The sequence below is a fragment of the Eptatretus burgeri genome, chromosome 4 (genome assembly GCF_056783735.1).
Source record: "Eptatretus burgeri isolate ZD-2024b chromosome 4, Ebu_testis_v1, whole genome shotgun sequence".
Lineage (NCBI taxonomy): Eukaryota > Metazoa > Chordata > Myxini > Myxiniformes > Myxinidae > Eptatretus > Eptatretus burgeri.
The window spans coordinates 46,875,267-46,896,253 of record NC_140964.1 but is presented as its reverse complement, the minus strand read 5'-3'; the positions used below and the strand labels follow the sequence as shown (position 1 = coordinate 46,896,253).

The 20,987-nt window shown below is 42.2% G+C and overlaps 1 protein-coding gene across 2 annotated transcripts in view; it reads right to left on the bottom strand.

Moving 5' to 3' along the window:
• LOC147027969 (RNA-binding motif, single-stranded-interacting protein 3-like) overlaps nucleotides 1-20,987 on the bottom strand; it is an 870,038-nt gene that overhangs the window by 672,061 nt on the left and 176,990 nt on the right. For both annotated transcript variants that reach the window (XM_085877867.1, XM_085877866.1), the window contains exon 2: nucleotides 17,285-17,350. In XM_085877867.1, the coding sequence (XP_085733993.1) occupies nucleotides 17,285-17,350 (66 nt within the window). The remainder of the gene's footprint in view (nucleotides 1-17,284; nucleotides 17,351-20,987) is intronic.

The following is a 20,987-nucleotide window of genomic DNA, read 5'->3' as shown; positions in this document are numbered from 1 at the left end:
GAACAGTGAGGACAATGGCACGATAGGTGTGACACAAGCCAGGAAATGGACGGACAGGAAAAGGAGAGAGGGAAAGAGATAGTGACCTACCTACTAGTAAGAGGGATGAAAGATTTATCGGAGGAAACCAGTAATGACCTGAACCAAACCAACCCATGAGTGTTCACCTGGACTTACAGGTGGAAACAGAGCAAAAAGTGAAACAATTGCTACACTTGTTTGCAGTAGAACAACGTTATTTCTGGAAGAATGCTCCAGGCGCCCAAAGAACCCTACTTACACTAGCTGCTTTGACACATTATTAAATGCCAGGTCACTGTTCAAATTTGTTCATCTGCGATCGAAATGCTTACACCTTGGCTTTTCTGTTTCAATAAAAATTGACGCTAAGAACTTATTACCAAGAACCCTCATATTGAAGACAAGATGTTAGAGCAACATGAAAAGATGCCACAGAAGTACAACGAGATGATGACCTGATGGAAAGCTCGGGGAAAAAGTTAGGTGAACCAAAGTAAAATGGAATCTAAGTGGAATTCTTCAAAGATCCAAATCGAGCGAGGTCCAGAAAGATGGCTGGTTACCTTCAAAAATCTTTTTGAATCTTACAGCACTCACCGCAAGTAAAACTGGAAGCCTCTTGAGGAAATCCCCTTGGTTCTGTATCGGCAAAGAAGAAAGGCAGACGGTGAAAGCTCAAAGCTATCACCGAGGTGGACACACAATGAAATGACGCTGATGGATTCAGAACTTCAAGCTGCGTGGAGACTCGAGGTGTGCATGCGCGGAATGCAAAACCAACAGTCGAACGAGGAGGAGAGGATGCATTACTTCGGTTCAGAATAACATAGCCACTTCAGACAAGCCGTATATACCCTGAATAATTGTGCACATAAAGGATTTTGCGGAGAGATTGTGCTCTCCCACCAATGTGTCACACAATTCAGGCTCAGCAGGGAGGGGGAATGTTAAAATAAATAAAATCTAGGCTAATGGAAGACCTGAACGACAAGATGTGAAACTGCAGCGATGCTATTCCATGGAGGATTAATGCACTGACAATAGAGTGATGGGGAGGAGGTGGCCACGTTCTACACATTGAGGATGTGAGCGAGAATATTAAAATTTGTGGGGACAATAACAAGACAATGCAGGTTGCTCTATATGCTTCATAATAAACAATTTGTCTCCCCCATTAAGGTATCACTGCCAAACTCAAAGGCCTCGAAATAAATAAACCTTGCCATGCCATTAAAGTTTGTAACTCTTTCTAGCCTGTCACCAAATCGCTATGTTCATTTTGCAATGTGGGATTGAAAAATAATCTAGGTGAAAATTACCGCTGTGAGTGTAAATAACCATTGTCATCGAGACTTCTGCGATCGAACCACCTATTCCTTCTGGATTGCTGAACATTTTTGTGCATATAGTACCATGAGAATCATTAAACAAACAAAAAAAACAAACAAACAGTAATCATGCCAGCACAAGTTTATAAAACATTCAAAGTTAACATGCATGAGTCCTTGCAAGGCCGGTTAGATGTGAAAAGTTACATTTTGTGCCTTTAGTTGGTAATATCTACAAGTAACATGCCATGAACTTTCATCACAATATTTTCAGCAATTTTGCACCCTGACATTTCCGCATACTATAAAAGGAGCCAGTGTGTGTGTGTGTGTGTGTGTGTGTGTGTGTGTGTGTGTGTGTGTGTGTGTGTGTGTGTGTGTGTGTGTGTCCAAGTTCCACCCATCGGTTGGACCGTTCGCCTGACCCCACCCATTATATTATATATATATATATATATATATATATATATATATATATATATATATATATATATATATATATATATATATATATATATATATATGTACTGTTGGGCCCTGCAATTTGCAGGGGATATGATGTTACTGAAAAATGCCACGAATGTCAAATCCGCGAATGTCAGGGCATTGCTTCAATGGAAGAAGGGGGGATAGGTTCCCAGCGGTTCATGATTCATGGGGAAAAAAATAAAAAAAATCCCATGAAAAACCACGAATATGCCTGCAAAAACAACATGAAAAAAACTACAAATGCACCTACGCAAACGCAAAAAAAACCCCCAAAAACGCGAATACACCCAGGAAAACGCGAATACACCCAGGAAAACGCGAATCGCAGCGAAAACACCTGAAAAACCCCCGCGAATAACCGTGAAAACACGAAGAAAAAAAAAACGCGAATACACAAAAAAAAACCCCACGCATATGTGAAACAGGGGGCCATGAATGACGAAGTAGATCGCATTTTATAAACCACGAATATGTGCGGTCCACGAATAGCGAATTCGTAAATAGCGGGGTCCGGCAGTACTACGGCCGCCACGTTGGTGCTTACTCTTATGTGAAGTCAGATATCTTCAGAGCTGGAATATTCACAATTGCCATGCCCTACCTATAATTTTTCCCTTTCGTGTGAAACGACCAAAGCAACAGTTAAATTGTTAAAAAGATGCTTGGTACTACAAAACGTCAATGTCGACATAAACAGAGACATTTTGAAGGACATTACCATAAAACAGACGAAAAAGAAAACCACAAAGCTTTTCGTTGTGCTCACATCAGGTGAAATTCGCACAAAGTGAATGAGGTAACGAAGAAGAACAGTCTAATAGGCACCAATCAACAAAGACAATTCCGAATGGACGTTCTCTACTGATGCGTCATCACGTCCCAACAGTCGAGGTGAGAGCAGCCTGTTCAGTGTTCAGCTCTCCAATTGGAGGTTGCAGAGTCTGATGCGGAGTCCCTCAGGCTGTTGCAGAATCCTCTTCATCAATATCCCTGATCGTGAGGCGAGTTCATGTTCCTCTTCTTCTTTGCACAAATAAGCAAAGTGAGTGGACAAACTCTTTTCGCCGACATAACATAGCGTCCATGGAAAAGATAAATGTCGCTTCTAGTATTCGGAGATGTGTTATACTTCATCTTCTTCTCAATATCTTGAATGCATCCACATTATACTGTTCAGCAAAGGTTGCATTTTCAATCAAATTCTGTCCAATAGCAGATACACACGACATTGGGATTGATGCCGGGACCTTCCTACAAGCACGTACCAGCTGTATTCGCGTACCAACAGTATTTCTCCTGATGGACAAAGGGACATGCTGTTTGATTCTGTCAATCAGAGTCTGCGTAGTTGTACCTACATACCGAGCATCACATCGGCACTTGAACTCATAAATAATATTGTTAAGTTTTGAGGCAGGCAGAACATCCTTCTTAACTGCAGAAATCAGACGTCGAGAGGTGAAAATCACTCTTGGACGAACAGCCAGATACGTATTTGAGACACGTCTTTTGATTTGTTCCTCATGTCTTTGCGACATTTTCCCTTTCCAAGGAATCTTGATATGGACCGGGCACTTTTCAGGACACATCTTCCATTCATCTATAGCAGTGAGGAATTTATGCATAAACTTCCTGAAGATAGACTCAGGATATCCATTCTCACTGGGGATGCCGGCAATCTTGTCCATCTCTGTCTGAAGCTTGGAGTTGGAACACATCCTCTTAGCTCGACTCACTAATACATTGATCAAACCAATCTTGTATCTCGTTGAACTAAAATAGTCCCATCGAGCATACTGGCCGGTAAAAGTGGGATTTCTATAGATGGGCGTAGTAAATGAAGACGCAGATCTCTCTGCCATGACGTCCAGAAAGGATAAGCAACCAGAACATTCCAATTCCGCCGTGAACTTGAAGACAGGATGAAGAGAATTCAATTCATTCAAGAAGCGGTCACAGACTTCACAAGATTCAAACTCTGTAGTTGTCGACTGTGTCTGTACTACATATCAAAATATGTCTGTGTCTGTACTACATATCTGTAGTAGACGATGGGGGTTGAGTTACCTGCAACTTGGTCAACTTCTGCAGTTCTTGATAGCAAACAAAAATGTTTGCTAACATTGGGCCCAAAGGAGAGCCCATGGCCACCCCATCAATTTGGATGAACATAATGTTATTAAAGCTAAACTCGGCATCTCTCGAAATCTCTTGAGTGTTCATCAATTCCATGAAGACATACTAGACACCACATTTATCTATTCCATGGACCCTATGCTATGTCGGCAAAAAGCGTTTGTCCAATTGCTTTGCGTATTTGTGCAAAGAAGAAGAGGAACATGAACTCATCTCACGATCACAGATGTTGATGAAGAGGATTCTGCAGCAGCCGGGGGGGACTCCACCTCAGACTCTGCAACCTCCAATTGGAGAGCTGAACACTGAACAGGCTCCTCCCACCTCGAGTGGTGGGACGTGATGACGCATCAGTGGAGAACGTCCAATCAGAATTGACTTAGTTGATTGGCGCCTATTAGACTGTTCTTCTTCGTTACCTCATTCACCTTGTGCGAATTTCAACTGATGTGAGCACAACGAAAATCTTTGTGGTTGTTTTTTTCATCTGTTTATGCTAATGTCCTTCAAAATGTCTCTGTTTATGTCTATGACCATTTTTACAGCCATTTTTCCCTGCTGTGCAGGGGTTTGGCTTTTTCTTGAGGCAATGTTTTATGGCCGGATGCCCTTCCTGACGCCAACCCTGGTCGCCTCTTACGACACACAGGGATATGGTACACCTATTCTTCCCGGGGCATACACCGGGACCAGTACACTGGTACTCATTTCACCGACCTCGGAAGGATGACAGGCTGAGTCAACCCCCTGGTGTTAATTCAGCAGCCAATGGGGCTTGAACTCAGGACCCTGGGATCCCAAGCCACCACCCTAACCACTAAGCCAACACCAGGCTTCACCTCTGTTTATGTCTATATTGAAGTTAAAATGTTTTTGAGCTCATTGGTGTCATGGGCTTTGTGAAGATAGGCCTCAGCGATCAAGGCAGCAATCTGTTGTCTATACACCGCCCAAATAACTATGTGGAATTTGCTCAAGCCGGGTTTTTACAACATGGGTTACAGGTTATTGCTATTATTTCCAACGATTTTATCCATACGATAAAAGACGCCTATCGTGGGTGCATCGGTCCGTCCGCTCATGTGTGTCACGCATTATTTTAAAAGGTTTCTGCTGTTGTAGAATAATAAAAATGGTACTGTCAGAAAACTAATAATCAATTTACTTGGAACAGTATTTTTGACGTTTTAAAACGTGTCCGTTTAATCACAAGCTCAAATGAGCTAAGATCCTCGTCCTCTTAATGATGACGTCATAAAAACGAATATGACGTCATTGTAATGTATCAGGTTTGCGATAAATTATCTGTGCTAATGCCCGGCTTGATTCCCGCAAACAAAATTTAAACAGCTTGCCTAGTTTTGGACATAATGGTATCGCGATATTATGACGTCAACTTTTTTCCTCGGCGGAATTTCCAAAATCGGAGATGGTTACCGCCTGCGCGTGGGCTTTCTGCATATACATGGCAAGTTTCACGAAGATCCGATGAAAACTCTGGGTGGTGAAACAAAAAATGTCAAAAAATAGGAATGACGTCATAAATATTGATATGACGTCATAGTGACGTATCATATGTGTGGTAATTCATCTCTGCTAATGCCCTGTTCGATTCACGCAAACAGAATTCAAAAAGCTTGCCTAGTCTCGGAGTTTATTTTAGGTGATTTCCATTAGCGGAGATATTCACAACTTTTAGAATAAAGTGCAAAGGTCATGGAGGGAGCACACAAACAACAACCATGGCCACAATGACTTCAACAACAATACCAACTACTAAGTGTTGAAAATAATCTTTTTATGCCTCTGCTGACTCAGTCGCCGGTGGCATGATGTTTTCGGGTTGTCCGTCCGTCTGTCCGTACGTACACCGGTCCATGCGAGTTTTCTCTCTTTTCTCTGCAATCACTTATCCGATTGACACAAAATTTTCACCACAGGTGTGACTACTCATGAAGAATATTTTTTGAGATAATTGACTTCATAGGTCACATGGTGTGGCAGCCATGTTGAAAAAAGGAAAAACTTTGGACCTCTATCTCCGAAACGGCTCCATGGAAAAAAAAAATGAAACTTGACATGTGAAGAAATCCCCATGGAAAATAAGTGATTTTTTTAATGACGTCATAGGTGGCTTCTTTATGACGTCATACTTGCATATGTCGAATGCTTTATCTGATCAGTATGAAAATTTTTGAGGGTCATCTTGGGATAAATTGTATTGGGGGGGAAAAAAAACTTTATCATGTCATTGGTCACATGGTTTGGCAGCCATATTGTTTTTAACATAAAAACCTTCAAAAATCTTCTTCTCCGAAATGGCTGAACAGATCGAGGGGAAACTTCACCCACACGTTCCCCAAGACTTGCAGATATCAGAGTGTTCATGAATAATGAATAGGTCACATGGCCTGGCAGCCATAATGGATTGAACGAAAATATTTGATAAACTCTGTCCCTTGAATCGCTTCATCATTCAACATGAAACGTCACAATTACAATGTAGTAGTCATGGGGAATACATGTTTTAAATTTCAACTGGATCGGACACCTGGTTTGGCAGCCAGAATTATTTACTATTTTGAATCTGGTTCCACGAATTTAAATCAAACTTGTTTGATGATCTCATCGGTGGGTGGCTTCCTTATGATGTCATACTTACATATGTGGAGTGCTTTACCCGACCGGTATGAAAGTTTCTGAGGGTCATCTCGGGCTACATTGTATGGGGAGGTGTGGTTTTGAATTGATGAAATCATTAGTCATGTGGTTCGGCAGCCATTTTTTGTGAACATAAAAGCCTTCAAAAATCTTCTCCGAAAAAGCTTAAGAGATCGAGGCGAAACTTTACAGGTATGATCGCCTACCCATGAGAAACAAAATGTTCTCCACCTATGACATCTTGGGTCACATGGTTTGGAAGCTATGATTTTTTTGAAGAATAAACCTTTAAAAACCTTCTCCAGAATGGCTTGACAAATCAAGGGGAAACTTCATGCATGTTTCACTCCTCATTGAGACTCACAGGCAGACATGCAATATCTTCCACACTATAAAAGTGACCGTGCATGCGTGCAAGGTGTCCCACACAATCACCCTATCACTGTCGGGGTGATGCAATCACCCTTCAGGTAAGGTGCTTGTGTAACATCAAATAAAAAATAAAAATGGAGTTGCTCTTGTCCTTGGAGCTCCACAAATTTGGAGTCATCCTGTGGGTGGATGACTTGAGGTGTTACAGTTAAAGTTTGCGGTGACCGAAGTAGATGTAATGATGACTGTATTCTAATGAGAATATCAGTTTTCTCAAACCTGAAAATAAGATTATGATTGCATTCCTGTGGCTTTATCTAAATACAAGTTCTCTGGTAGACAATTGACCTGAAATGGACAACAAGCTTCTCAAACTAGTTGCCAGGGGTAACTTTTCACTTTAAAAGATAGGAAACTGTCTGCTCCCTGAAAATAAGCAAAGCTTGGGCAGCGAGAATCACTCTTCTGAGTTATTTTTTTGTCGTGGATATATCTTATTTTATTCTTTTCATCAAAACAAATTCAAGTCGACATTTTTGTGACTTCTGTCTGTTTCATTTTGGAGGGTTTTACCGATGGCTGATGACTATTGTGCAGATAGGAAACCCCATTCACAGAACACCAGTAAATCACATAGCATACATGGCAAATCCACGAAGCACCCGTGTTGGGACAGCTTAATAAGAATGGTTATCATTGGCCAATTAAACAAATGCTCCTCATTTCCTGAAAAATACGACCTGCTGCTGATATATCTATCATCATAGCGTGCTTCCAGCAACAAAAGTCGGATGCACCAGCATTGAGCTACCATAGTCATGCAAATCAAGGGGAAACTGGGTTCAGGAATTTAAAATCCAGGAATAGAAGCCAGGAATAGACTATTTCTCAAAATACAACTCGAGAGTTCATAGAACACATTACCCCACACTGTCTTGAGAAAGAAGGACATGGGTGGACTCTACGAGCGGCAAATTTGATTGGTTGTGATGACGTAAAATTAGATAATATTTTGTCTAAGTGCTGCTAAACGATCGGGTTTTGAAAATGGCAAAAAGGCGATTTGTGTTCTCCACTGTTCAAGTACATAATGAAATTTAAATAAAATAAAGATTTTAAAGTTCGTAGAAAAAACAATTCTGGAACTTTACTGCAGTGTCTTATCCACCGCCTTATCCAACACGTTATATTAATTCTTAGTGCCTGTTGTTTGTGTCATTTATAACGTCTTTAAAAACTAACTTTGGAATGATTTTCAATCTTGTTTTCCTGTTCTCTGAAAATTATCTCACTCCTCTCTGCGCACGTATGATCGGGACTAATTCAGTCAAAGTACTGCCGCCCTGCAGGTTCGTTTTCCAATTCATGTTCAAAATATAACATTCAATTTAAATAAGTTGTTCCTCAAGGCTGGTGTTGGCGTAGCAGTTAGGGTGGCTGGCTTGGGATCTTATGGTCCTGAGCTTGAGCCCTGTTGGCTGCCGAATTAATTCCAGGTGGGGTTGACTCAGCCTGCCATCCTTCCGAGGTCAGTGAAATGAGTACAACTACAAGTGTACTGGTATTGGGGCACAGCATCAGTGGCACAGTTGTGCCCAAACAAAATGATAGCTACCAAGCAGCCAGGCTGCCATATGCAAGAAGAAGAAGAAGAATAATAAGAAGAAGACGACTAAGGAAGAGGAAGTTATTCCTCGACCATAAACTAAAATTTGTAGACAGACAAACAGAAGTGAACCAGTGGCTCATAATGGCCGAAACCCAGATAAACCAACTCGATGTATCCGTCCATATAGTCTTTGTCATGCGACCTATGAGTGAGTTCCACTCTGAGACTCAGAATAATATGAAAAGGGAAAGCACATTTTAAGGCATGTACGAACAGTATCATCGGGCAATCAAAGCACAATCACTTGCCTCATGTGAAAGACACTGTGGCGTATTCAAAGTCTACAAGTACCAAAACAGGTACGTATCAAGTAGGTTGATCACAAGAATAAAATGGTGCGAATGAGGCTCTTTTGGAGGAGATTGTACCGAAATCGCAGTCCCACTGTAATTATATCATGGCTCGCGCGAAGTAGTTTCCTTCAAATAAAAAGCTGTGAAAAGGTTGTTTAACCGGCACGATGGCAGGAAATAACGGGGTGTTTGATTGCTTGGCATTTTGTCAAAGACAAAAAGTCAGGAGTACATTTAGACCTCGGAATATCTGCGTCTCAGACAGACCAAGTGCCAGTCAAATGGAGTTGGCATTTCTGTCTTCCCCAAGGTGTGAAAAAGAACTGTTTAAGGCACCAATTTACCTCCAAAAAGAACAATGTGTACCGAGGCCTCACGCACGGGCCTGGTCATTTTACAGCCACAGAGCGGTCACAAATGCCTTCGTTAATCGTGTACAATTATCACGTGTCTACCACCAGCACCATCACAGAAAATCTGAGCACCATTACAGTCTTTGTCAGAGTAAAAATAACACTCCATGTCGAAATTTGCAGGACAAACTTGTTTTTAATCAAAAAGAAAATCCTCACAAATTGTAAAAACTGTCAAAACATTACATACAAGACCGGTGCAGGTGAGAAATCTGACGATGACGACAGATTAAGCCGAGGTTAGTTGCATTTTTAATGTTTCCCTATCAGTCACCTTGAAGGCCCAGGCTCATTGCTCATGACACGTAGGTTATTTTGTATGCTCATCGAATCACCGTCTTTGTGATAAATAAGACACAAGATTTTTCACAGACTTTTAGTGTTAAAATCCACTACCAGTGGGTTCGTAAAAGGAAAACAAAAGAGCAGACATTTCAAGATGAAAGATGGGTCCCGACCCCGCAACAGGCCCCCATCGAGCCCTGACCCTGAAACTTGCCCCCGACCCCGCAACAGTTCCCGCCAGGCCCCAACTCTGCAACAGGCCCCCGCCAGGCCCAAACCCCCAATGGGCCCCCACCGGGCCCCAAACCCACATTCGGCACCTCGGGCTGCCGACAGCAAAAATGGACCCCAAGCCAATACTAAGTGTTGGACCACCTTCATCCAGGCCCCCTTCAATTCTCCTTTTTCGAACAACCTATACGAAGGTTTCCATATTTTCGTCATCAGAAACACATGCCGTGTTTTAAGGGAGAATGGGGTGTTTTTCTTTTATTCCTACATACAGAATCGTTGAACCCATTTCATCCGGATGGGGTGTGGTCAACACTCCTGTGTTCATTTACATCATTATGTCATTACCGCAATTGTCTTTATGTAAACTAGTGCATGCCCGTAGGTGCATGCCCGTACGTGTGTGGCCGTACGTGCAAACAAAAAAAAAAAAAACTTTCAAACCGCGTGCCAGAAACAACAACTACACAAGCCATTCCTTCGCTCTCACGTGCCCGTATGTGCGTGGCCGTACGTGCATGGCCGTACGTGGGGGAAAAAAAGAAAAGAACAAATACTTTAAAACCGCTTGCCAGAAACAACCACACAGGCCGTTTCTTCGCTCTCGCGTGCCCGTACATGCGTGGCCGTACGTGCAAAAAATAAAAATAAAAAACTTTCAAACCGCGAGCCAGAAACAACCACACAGGCTGTTCCTGCGCTCTCGCGTGGCCGTACGTGCAAAATAAAAATAAAAAACTTTCAAACCGTGAGCCAGAAACAATCACACAGGCCGTTCCTTCGCTCTTGCGTGCCATTACGTGCAAACCCCCCTCCCCCTAAAAAAAAAAAAACTTTCAAACCGCGAGCCAGAAACAACCACACAGGCCGTTCCTTCGCTCTCGTCATTCCTTCGTTCCAATGCTTCCTGTCATTGGCTGATAAAAAATGGCCGCAGCAATGGTTCCTGTCTTTGGTTGGTAAATAAATGGCCATAACTTGGGAAGCACTTGTCCGATTAATATCAAACCTTGAAAAGGCACATCCTCAGGTCCCCAGCAATATACCTGGCAAGTTTCAATTAGATCGGACCAGTGGTTGTCGAGAAACAGCGGTCACAGACACACACACACACACACACACACACACACACACACACACACAGATTGCTGGAATTAGAGATAGATTGTTCCCACAATAGTGTATTTTATGAGGGAGGGTTTCACTGCCCATGCCTGAGCATTGCCCTGAGTGGCTTGGAAGAAGATACAAAACAAAGTTAAATCCCGGTATGAAACAAAAAATTTAAAGCACAATTACGGGTCCTGATTAGGCCTGGGTATCAAGGTAGTTACACCGCCAGATCACCTCTCAGTGCCCCTGCAGGCACCTGATGGGCCCTGACTCTGCACCGGGTCCTGACTTCGCACCGGGCCCCCAACGGACCCCAACTCCACATCGGGCCCCCCGACGGACCCCGACTCAACAACGAGCTCCCTGATGGGCCCCGACTCAACAACGGGCACCCTGATGGGCCCCGACTCAACAACGGGCTCCCTGACAGGCTCAGACTCAACAACGGGCTCCTTGAAGGGCTCCGACTCCGCACCGGTCCCCGAATGGGCCCCGACTCCACACTGGGCCCCCGATGAGCCCCGACTCAACACTGGACCCCCAATGAGCCCCGACTCAACACTGGACCGCCTATAAGCCCCGACTCCACATCAGGCACTCGACGGACCTGACTTTGAACCAGACCCACAATGGGCCCACCATCAGATGAGGCCCCCAACTGCACGACCTTCATGACTCCAGATGAGCCCCCCTTATCCAATATAGTCGACTGCAGATCAGCCGTCTTCGACGTGACTGACACTAGATCAGCCCCTCTACCCCCTTCCAGCTTTTCCCCCAGAGGTGAAAAAGATCAGATGATTGAGGAGGGGGGGGGGGACATTGAAAATCTCATTAAAATGCAGATAAGACCAACACCAGATCAGGCACATATTCAACTCAGACCTCCAGACAGGCCTAACTCTGCTGTTGTCGCATTTTCCATTATCAAACAAGGGTTGTTTGCACTATTTTCACAAATGATACCCTCCAACTACCAGCTGCATCCTTCAAATTAAATCCCGATTTTACATGGAGTTTTGGAGTTTTGTGCAGGACTGTCGGTGAAAACATGACATCCGGCCTTTAAAAAAAAAACAAAAAAATTCCACAGGTAAATTCGAAACACCTTTTGGCATACTGGCGGCAAAATGCACACGAGAGCACCCAGGGCTGTGGTTAAGGCCATTTCTTCTGTCATCCACAGATAGCACTGTCAACCTGTTCTTTTCACACTGTCATAATCTTTTTTGATATGCCAGACGTGCCTTGTCACAAATCCTGACCAGTCAAACCTAATTCACAACTATTAACTAGCAATTGGAATTCATTTTGAAGAGGATGGCTGCAGTGATCGAGGGAATATGTGCATTTGTGTATAACCTCATGACACGATGGAGACAGAAGTGCCACACTGTTGATCATAAAACGTGCTGAGATGGATAAATTGCCTTGCTCGAGAGCAGTTTTTACGACAGATTCCTTGAGTTTCCGAACTGGAGCTTTAACCATCAATGTCGTCAAATGAGTGACAGGAAACGATGAGAAACCTCAGATTGCAGTCATGCTATCATGGTGGCCTCGAGAGCTTGAGGGGGTTGCAAAGGATACACCAGGTTGTCATACAAGAGAGAGAGACTTGCTGTGCACAGGTGTCACGTTTGTCAGAATTTAAAGATTACTGACGCTCAAGGTCTACCCTTGCAAATCCCAAAAGAAAAGGACTTTCGGGGACCACAAAAAAACAATGGATTGAAGCTGTGACAATGAAACAAGAGGTTTCATTCGTAGTAAGGACATATTGCTCTGCTGAAGTTTTTTTTTTTTTTTTTGACAAAGATCTTACAAAATCGATCAGATGATCACGAAGCTGGACATCAACTGCGTGACATTGGAGAAGTTTCAGTTTGGAGACCCAGTGAAGGTAAATGGTCAAAATTATTTTAGAGAATCTTTTTCACGTGTCCACCTGTAATCACCAACCAGCCCTTTTTTAAAAAAAAATTGGGGTTGGGGGGAGGTTGGGTGAAAACCACAGGCATGAGCATTTCACAGCACGTGATTTAATAATCCGTACTCATTACAAAATTGCAGGCAGGCCAATTTTTTCTGCTCTTTTAACACATGGAGAAAGGACAACTTGCATGTCCTTCAGGGCAGTCGTCATCGTAATTACCAATCCAGTTTCAATTAACCCCCTCCTTCAATGGGCCATTGCTTACATGGGTGGAAAGTCCCTTCGTCTTTCCAGAGCTGTTGAAATATGTTGAACTGCTGGAAAATTAAAAGTATTGCTTTGTGTGCTCTTGAAGCAAAATCCCTGAGTGACATTGTGTGAATCTATTTCGTGCAATGCAAAAGCACACAGATCTTGCTTCATTAGGAACATCCCGGTGGGTTTTTGCAAGGTCATGCCAAAAGTTTTCCTGGCTTTCAAAACAGTGCTTCTGTGCAATACTTTATATTCGGCTGCGGAGTAATTCTTCCGAGTGATGCAAGGGGTGGAACACGGGAGGAGGTTATTGGACCGACACGTCTGTTCCCTATGTGCATTTCATTACCGGTAGTTTAGGGTACAAATGTACCCATAATTCATGTACTGACCCCATTTCAAACCATTTACTGAATCGATGCAACTAGTTAACCTGCACATCCCTTAGCTAATTCACGTGCATATCGCATGCAATCTTGTTGGCCAACTTACCAGCAAACAATATGACCAACTCTTTTTGAGAGGTACCAAAGGACTTTTAATATCCACCACCATACAAAGGTGGGACAGCCAGCTTAAATGTCTGTATTCTCCAAGATCTAGTTCCAACAGCTGGCATTGCTGCAGGATCTTCTTTAAATGTTTCTAATTTTCTGTAGTTATCCATTTCTGTCAAGTTGTGTCTGACTTCTGGTGACATTTATGATCAGGTTTCCCCAAACATCTCTATCCTGCACTGATTCCCGAAGCTCAAGTGCAGACAGCTTGGATACAGCCTTTACCACATCCATCAGCAACAGACACGGTCTCCGTCTTCCTCTCCTTCTCAACCGTATCCAGCATGGTTGACTATTTCAGACTTTCTTTCTCTACATGCATGACTCGTCCAAAGTATGACGGTTTCTGTTTTAGCATCAGCGTTTCTAATGTACATGGTGGTCTCATTTCTTCAATCACCGATTTGTTTGTTCTTCTTGCAGTAAATGGAATTTTTAACATTTGTCTCCAACATCACATTTCAAATCTGTTAATCTTATCCTTGTTTTCCTTCTTCACTGTCTGTGACTCACATCCATACATTGCAACTGGAAATACCAGAGCATTCACTAACCTCATCTTGGTTTGTATTGTAATGACTTTATCTTTCCAGATCTTTGTCAATCCTGACAATGCTGTTCTCTCCAACGCTAACCATCTATTATCTCCTCCACATTCTCCACTCACTTCAATCTTAGAACCAATGAAGATGAAACTTTCCACTATTTACACATGATCGTCTCCCAATCTGAACACGTCGAGCTTCTCAGTTGACGATATTTTATTCTTTTTTTTTAGGTTTAATTAAAGACAGGACTTTTTACTTTCCTTCTTCAATGTCTGCAGCAGTTGCAGTTTCACAAAGTCCTCTTTACTTTCTGCCAACAGAGTGATATCATCAGCATAGCTTAGGTTGTCGATACATCTTCATCAAATCCTGACTCCAGCATCTTTGTCATCCTGGGTTGGTTTCCTCATGATGTACTCACTATGCAGATTCAACAAGTCAGAGGACCGAGAGCACGCCTGTCTGACCCCTTTTACAATTCCAAACCATTCTGTCTCTCCATACTATGTTATTACTGCAGCTTGTTTAGTGTATAGGCTTCTATATAGTGTATAGGCTATAGGTTTAGTGTATAGGCTATAGGTTTAGTGTATAGGCTTCTATATAGTGTATAGGCTATAGGTTTAGTGTATAGGCTATAGGTTTAGTGTATAGGCTATAGGTTTAGTGTATAGGCTATAGGTTTAGTGTATAGGAAAAGGCTTCTTATCAGACATATCAGGTGCTCTGACATTCCCAGTTCTCTCGGAAAAATTCACATAAATTAATGATCAACACAATTGAAAGCTTTACTATCTACCTATATAAAACAGTGTGTGTTTGTCTGTCCCCCTTCATAAGGACAATGTAAGTGGGGTTTTAAAGGCCAATCTTTTAACATGACTGTATGTTCACGAAGGTCTATTTTTCAGAATTAAAAAAACTCGAAAAACATGCTTTTTTCATAAAAGAGTAATTACATCTCTTCTATTGGAATTGTAGATGGTGACTTGCAACCGGGCCTCAAAGGCGATGCACATAAGCGTTTTAAAAGATACCATTAAATACAATGCACAGGGAGGTGAAATTCACTGCGCATGACGCGTAACGGACGTAGAGTAAAACGAGTGTTAATTTACGTCCGTAGGATGTCTGATATATAAAGAAGATAGAAGCACACCTGACGCTTGGCCGAGGCTTCAGACTTTGGGTGCTTGATGAGACTGTAGAGTGGAAATGAAATGTCCCAGAAGGTGAAGAAAATAGGGTCACATTTGTTCATGTAGTATTTTTAAAATAATGCTTTTTCTTGCCATGAAACATCATATCTTCTCATCCCCTGAAATATTTCGAATAAAATAATTCCCCAACCCATCATTTTTGATGTGCTTTTATGCAAGTAATGCATAAAACATAGATACACCTTCCCCTTTGATATTCCCTTGCTTTCCTATGACCTTCATAAGCTTTGCGATTTGATCTCGAGTTCCTCTTCTGGAACCTGCTTGCTCAATGGGAATTTCTCGCTTCATGAAGTCTTCTATTCTGTGTTGAATGATCTTCAGTAATATATTTGCTAGGATGTGAATTCAAGGCAATGGTTCGGTTATTTGAACATTCTCTTGCATCCCCTTTCTTTGGCAATGGGATGTAGACTGACTGCTTTCACCTTTTTGGCCATACAAATCCTACTCCAGATCCAAGTACAGGTAGCTGTCAAAAATCTCGATTACCTCCTACCAAACCACCTTGAAGAATTATATTGGGATTTAATTGGCACCTTGTGATTTTACATCTGCCAGTTCTTTCAAGGCTCTACATACTTCACATTCTATCAATATTGGTGATCGCTCGTATTCCATTTCTTTTAAGGTTGCCATCATATTGCTATCCATCTTTCTTTCACCTGTGTTTCTTCTGTCAGATCTTTTCCTCTTCTACTCCAAAGGACCCCAAACCAAGACCGAAGTTTTCATGTGATCTCTCTAATCTTTTTAATAAAAGATCTCTTGTTTTTCCCACTCTGTAATCACTTTCTATCTCTATGCATGTCTCTTTGAAATATCTCTTTCCTGGCTCGTCATTGGAAATCTTCTGGCACATTGACGAGTCTTTTAGTTTTCATCTCTCTTCTTTTGTCTGCAATATTTATTACCTCTTATTCTTTGGTCTCCTTTCTGCTTGCTGTTGGGATGTTATTTTTGGCCCCTTCTTTTACAATGTTTTCAACCTCTTGCCACATTTCATCTGACATTCTGTCAACCAAGACCAGCTCTGCAAAACGTTTTTCTTTCTTTTATTGCATATTGTTTAAATATGTTTACAAGGTCATGTCTGATCGGAGTTATATATATATATATATATATATATATATATATATATATATATATATATATATATATATATATATATATATATATATATTTTCTATTTTACTTTTCTCAATTTGACTCGTAGTTTTGCCACAAGGGGGTTCCTGATCAGTCCCACTGTTAAATGTTTATTCATCCTTTTAAAGGTTTCAAATTGGATTGGACTGCACAAAGAGAACAAATCCTTGACCAGACAGCTCAGGGGGAAAACACGTGACCAAATGATCGATTCTGCTGTCTCAGCATACGGACGGTCAAACTACATGCTACAATGGAACACCTGGCATACTATCATGGATATGCCTGATGCAAGTATGAACCCGACTTCTGTGCATTCAAAGCAGTACGTTGAAATTCAATCAAAGTTCATGTACCCCTATTATTATTTTAATTTAAATTTTTTGATGGTTTGAGGAAAGCTCATTAACATGTCACAAAATTTCAAATCCATTCCCAAACTCTTAAATCATGAAAAACCTCAAAAGTTAGCTTCATGTCCACTATGCAAATCTCAGTGTCAAATGTGATTTGGAAGAGAACATGTTTATCGACAAGTACAGATAGATTTTGTTCATGAAAACAAAATTGAGTCCAAAACATGCTGAGTTAGGAATTGAAGGATTTACCTTAATCTGTGGGTTGTTCCTGCGGCCATGAGGAACTGCTCCAGAGCTCTTGCCTGCCAGGATTTGCTGGAGATTCCATTAGGAATAGGTGGGGAGAAAAAGAGGAATCAATATTAAAACTGACACAATCGGTTTTTCAACATCCAGTCATTTTGCAATCATTTTCAACAATCGTCACCATCTCCAGTTTGAGTGATGAGGGTAACTCCGTCTCTGGGTTTGTCTGGCGGTCTCTTTCTAACTGATGCATGTGCATGTGATTGCGTAGTGCAGTGAACCTGGGTGTTTACTGAACATGTCTGTTTCCGATTCATACTTTTGTGTAGTTCAATCGTTCGTTCCTGTCCTCTACACACCCCACCCCAACCGCCCCCCCCTCGTATTGTGAAAGAGGGGGGGGGAGAGAGAGAGAGAGAGAGAGAGAGAGAGAGAGAGAGAGAGAGAGAGAGAGAGAGAGAGAGAGAGAGTGAGGGGAGAGAGAGAGAGAGAGAGAGAGAGAGAGAAAGAGAGAGAGAGAGAAAGAGAGAGAGAGAGATGGAGATGGAGATTCAGAGTGAGGGAGAGAGTGTGAGAGTGTGAGAGTGTGAGAGTGTGAGAGTGTGAGAGTGTGAGAGTGTGAGAGTGTGAGAGTGTGAGAGTGTGAGAGAGAGAGAGAGAGAGAGAGAGAGAGAGAGAGAGAGAGAGAGAGAGAGAGAGAGAGAGAGAGAGAGAGAGAGAGATGGAGATTCAGAGTGAGGGAGAGAGAAGAGTGAGATGGAGGCTAAGCACGTGTCATGGAGTATCTTTCTCTGATTGGTGGGTGAATATTTTTTGCTTCACTCTCCATTTTATCTGCATGTTCGTTTTTTTTTTCTTTTGTTTTGGGTGACAACTTTCCTGGTCTTTTTCACTTCCACCTGTGGTTGCTTTTTGAGCAAGACCAGTTTGAAGAGTGTTCATTCTCATAGTTCTGTGTTGAAAGACACAGATCCATGTATTCCTCCACTCGGCTTGTGGTTGAGGCGATTATTATTGCTGTTTGAGAAATGGTCAGGGTTGAGAATGTCCTCGCAGGGTTGAGAATGTCCTCACAGGGTTGAGAATGTCCTCACAGGGTTGAGAATGTCCTCACAGCATCATGAATGAATAGAATAATTGTTACCTCCGCCACGGAAAAGGAACAGAGGTTACGTTTTCACCTGTCTGTGTCTGAATCTGTCCACAACTTTTTGAGATATCCTGTTCACAAACAAATGGACAGCCGAAATTTGGTGGACAGCTTGGGTATATGATGAACCAAAATGATTAGATTTTGGTGAAGATACAAATCCGGATCTGGATACGAGAATTATTTAAGTGGTTTTTCACCATTGAGAGATTGGGCCAAAAACGGTGTAGAGCAGGATTTCTCAAAAACTTGTGAATGGACTCAGACGAAACTTGGTGGGCAGGTTGGGTATGTAACAAGGAAGGATTTATTCAATTTTGGTGAAGATCCAAATCCCAGAATTTTAAAACTGATTCTTCACCATTGAGTAAGAGCAAAAACATATATATATATATATATATATATATATATATATATATATATATATATATATATATATATAATATACATATATATATAATATATATGTATCCCTGTGTCGTAAGAGGCGACCAGGATTGAGTCAGGATGGGCATCCGGCATAAAACCTGTGCCAAATCATTATGCAGACCATAACGGATGATCCGCTGTGGCGACCCCTAACGGGAGTAGCCGAAAGAAGAAGATATATATATATATATATATATATATATATATATATATATATATATATATATATATATATATATATATATATATATATATATATATATATATGCACTCAGTGTACAAAACATTCAGAACACCTTCCTAATATTGAGTTGCACCCCCTTTTGCCCCAGAACAGCCTCAATTTGTTGGGAGATGGACTCGACAAGGTGTTGAAATCGTTCCACTGGGATGTTGGCCCATGTTGACTCCAATGCTTCCCACAGTTGTGTCAAGTTGGCTTGCAGTGGATCTCTACTCCGAATAGCTCGTTCTATGTCATCTCAAATATCTTCACTTGGATTGAGATCTGGTGACTGGACAAGCCACTGCAGTAAACTGAATTCACTGTCATGTTCGTGGAACCATTCCTGGACAAGCCTCGCCTTGTGGCATGGGGCATTATCCCGCTGAAGAAATCCATTCACAGATACAGTAGCTGCACTGCCGCCGTGAAGGAATGCACCTGATTGGAAATGATGTTCAGATATCCTGTGGCATTTAAACGTTACTCCGCTTTTATCAAGGGTGCAATGTGTGCCATGAAAACACACCTCTCACCATCACACCACCCACCTGCAATGTTGACACACGGCATGATGGAGGCATGTACTCGTGTGGTTTTCTCGACACCCTAGTCCTTCCATCGGCATGAAACAGCAAGAACCGGGATTCATCAGCGCAGGCAAAGTTTTTCCAATCCTCCAGTGTCGGTGTTTTCGTTCCTGAGCCCACTGAAACCGCAGGTTCTTCTTTGTTGCTGAAAGAAGAGGAACTCTGTACGGTCGTTGGCTGCCATACCCTATTCGTGTCAAGGTATGACGAGTTGAACATTATTTTATGGATCTTTCGACAACAATGTTGTACTGGATTGCCAGTTGACTAACTGCAGCCCGTCTGTTTCTCTGTACAATTCATGTCAGCCTTCTTTGGCCTCTTTCATCAGCGAGCTGTTTTTGACCACTGGCCTGCCATTTGCTGGATGTCCTTTGGGCGATATTCTTAATGTTTTGTACACTGAGTGTATACATACACATATATTTTTTTTATGCTATGTTTGTTTCAGTGTGAAGGCATCAAATGTGGATCTACATTTTGTGTTCTGTGGCTTGGTACATTTTTGAATTGAATTTCCCTAACGACCAACTTTAAATACTCTTTTAAAGAACGACGTTTCAAGGAAAATCTTTGTATTTGACGTTGTTATTTACTTGATGCATGTGTACATTTGCACAAGTGTGTATGTACATAAACTGCATTACCACAATAGCATCTGGCACGTGTGTGTGTGTGTGTGTGTGTGTGTGTGTGTGTGTGTGTGTGTGTGTGTGTGTGTGTGTGTGTGTGTGTGTGTGCCGCTGGTACGCTTTCCGCTGGTACGCTAGGGGCCACCGTCTGGCCATCCCCCAGGCAAATGCCTGGCTCATCCCCATCTCCTTGAGATGCTCATCAACCTGCTGCAATCACGAGGCTCGTGGTCGGCCCATTTGCCTCCTCCATTCATGCGGCTCCCTCACTGAGAGAATCTGGTGAGCAGAATCAGTGTCAGGAAAACGAGCCACATGTCCATACAGCCGCAGCTGATGCTCACGGACTATGCAGGTAACAAATCTCATTTGAGTCTCTCTCAGTAACCGCTCGTTGGACAAAAAGTCCGAGCAGCGATAGCCAAGGATTCTCCGAAGAGACCTGGTGCCAAAGGAATTAAGTCTCCATCTCAGATCCCTGGTCAGAGTCCAAGTCTCACATCCATATAGCAAGACTGGAAGAACCAATGACCTGAAGACTCAGACTTTTGTCCTCCCACAATCCTCAAGAGGGCATCCCGATTCACTGAATCAAACACTTTACAACGATCAACATAGGCTGCAAGCAGCCCTTGCTGAAACTCTCACCTGTGTTCGGTGAGGACCTGAAGAGCAAGGATAC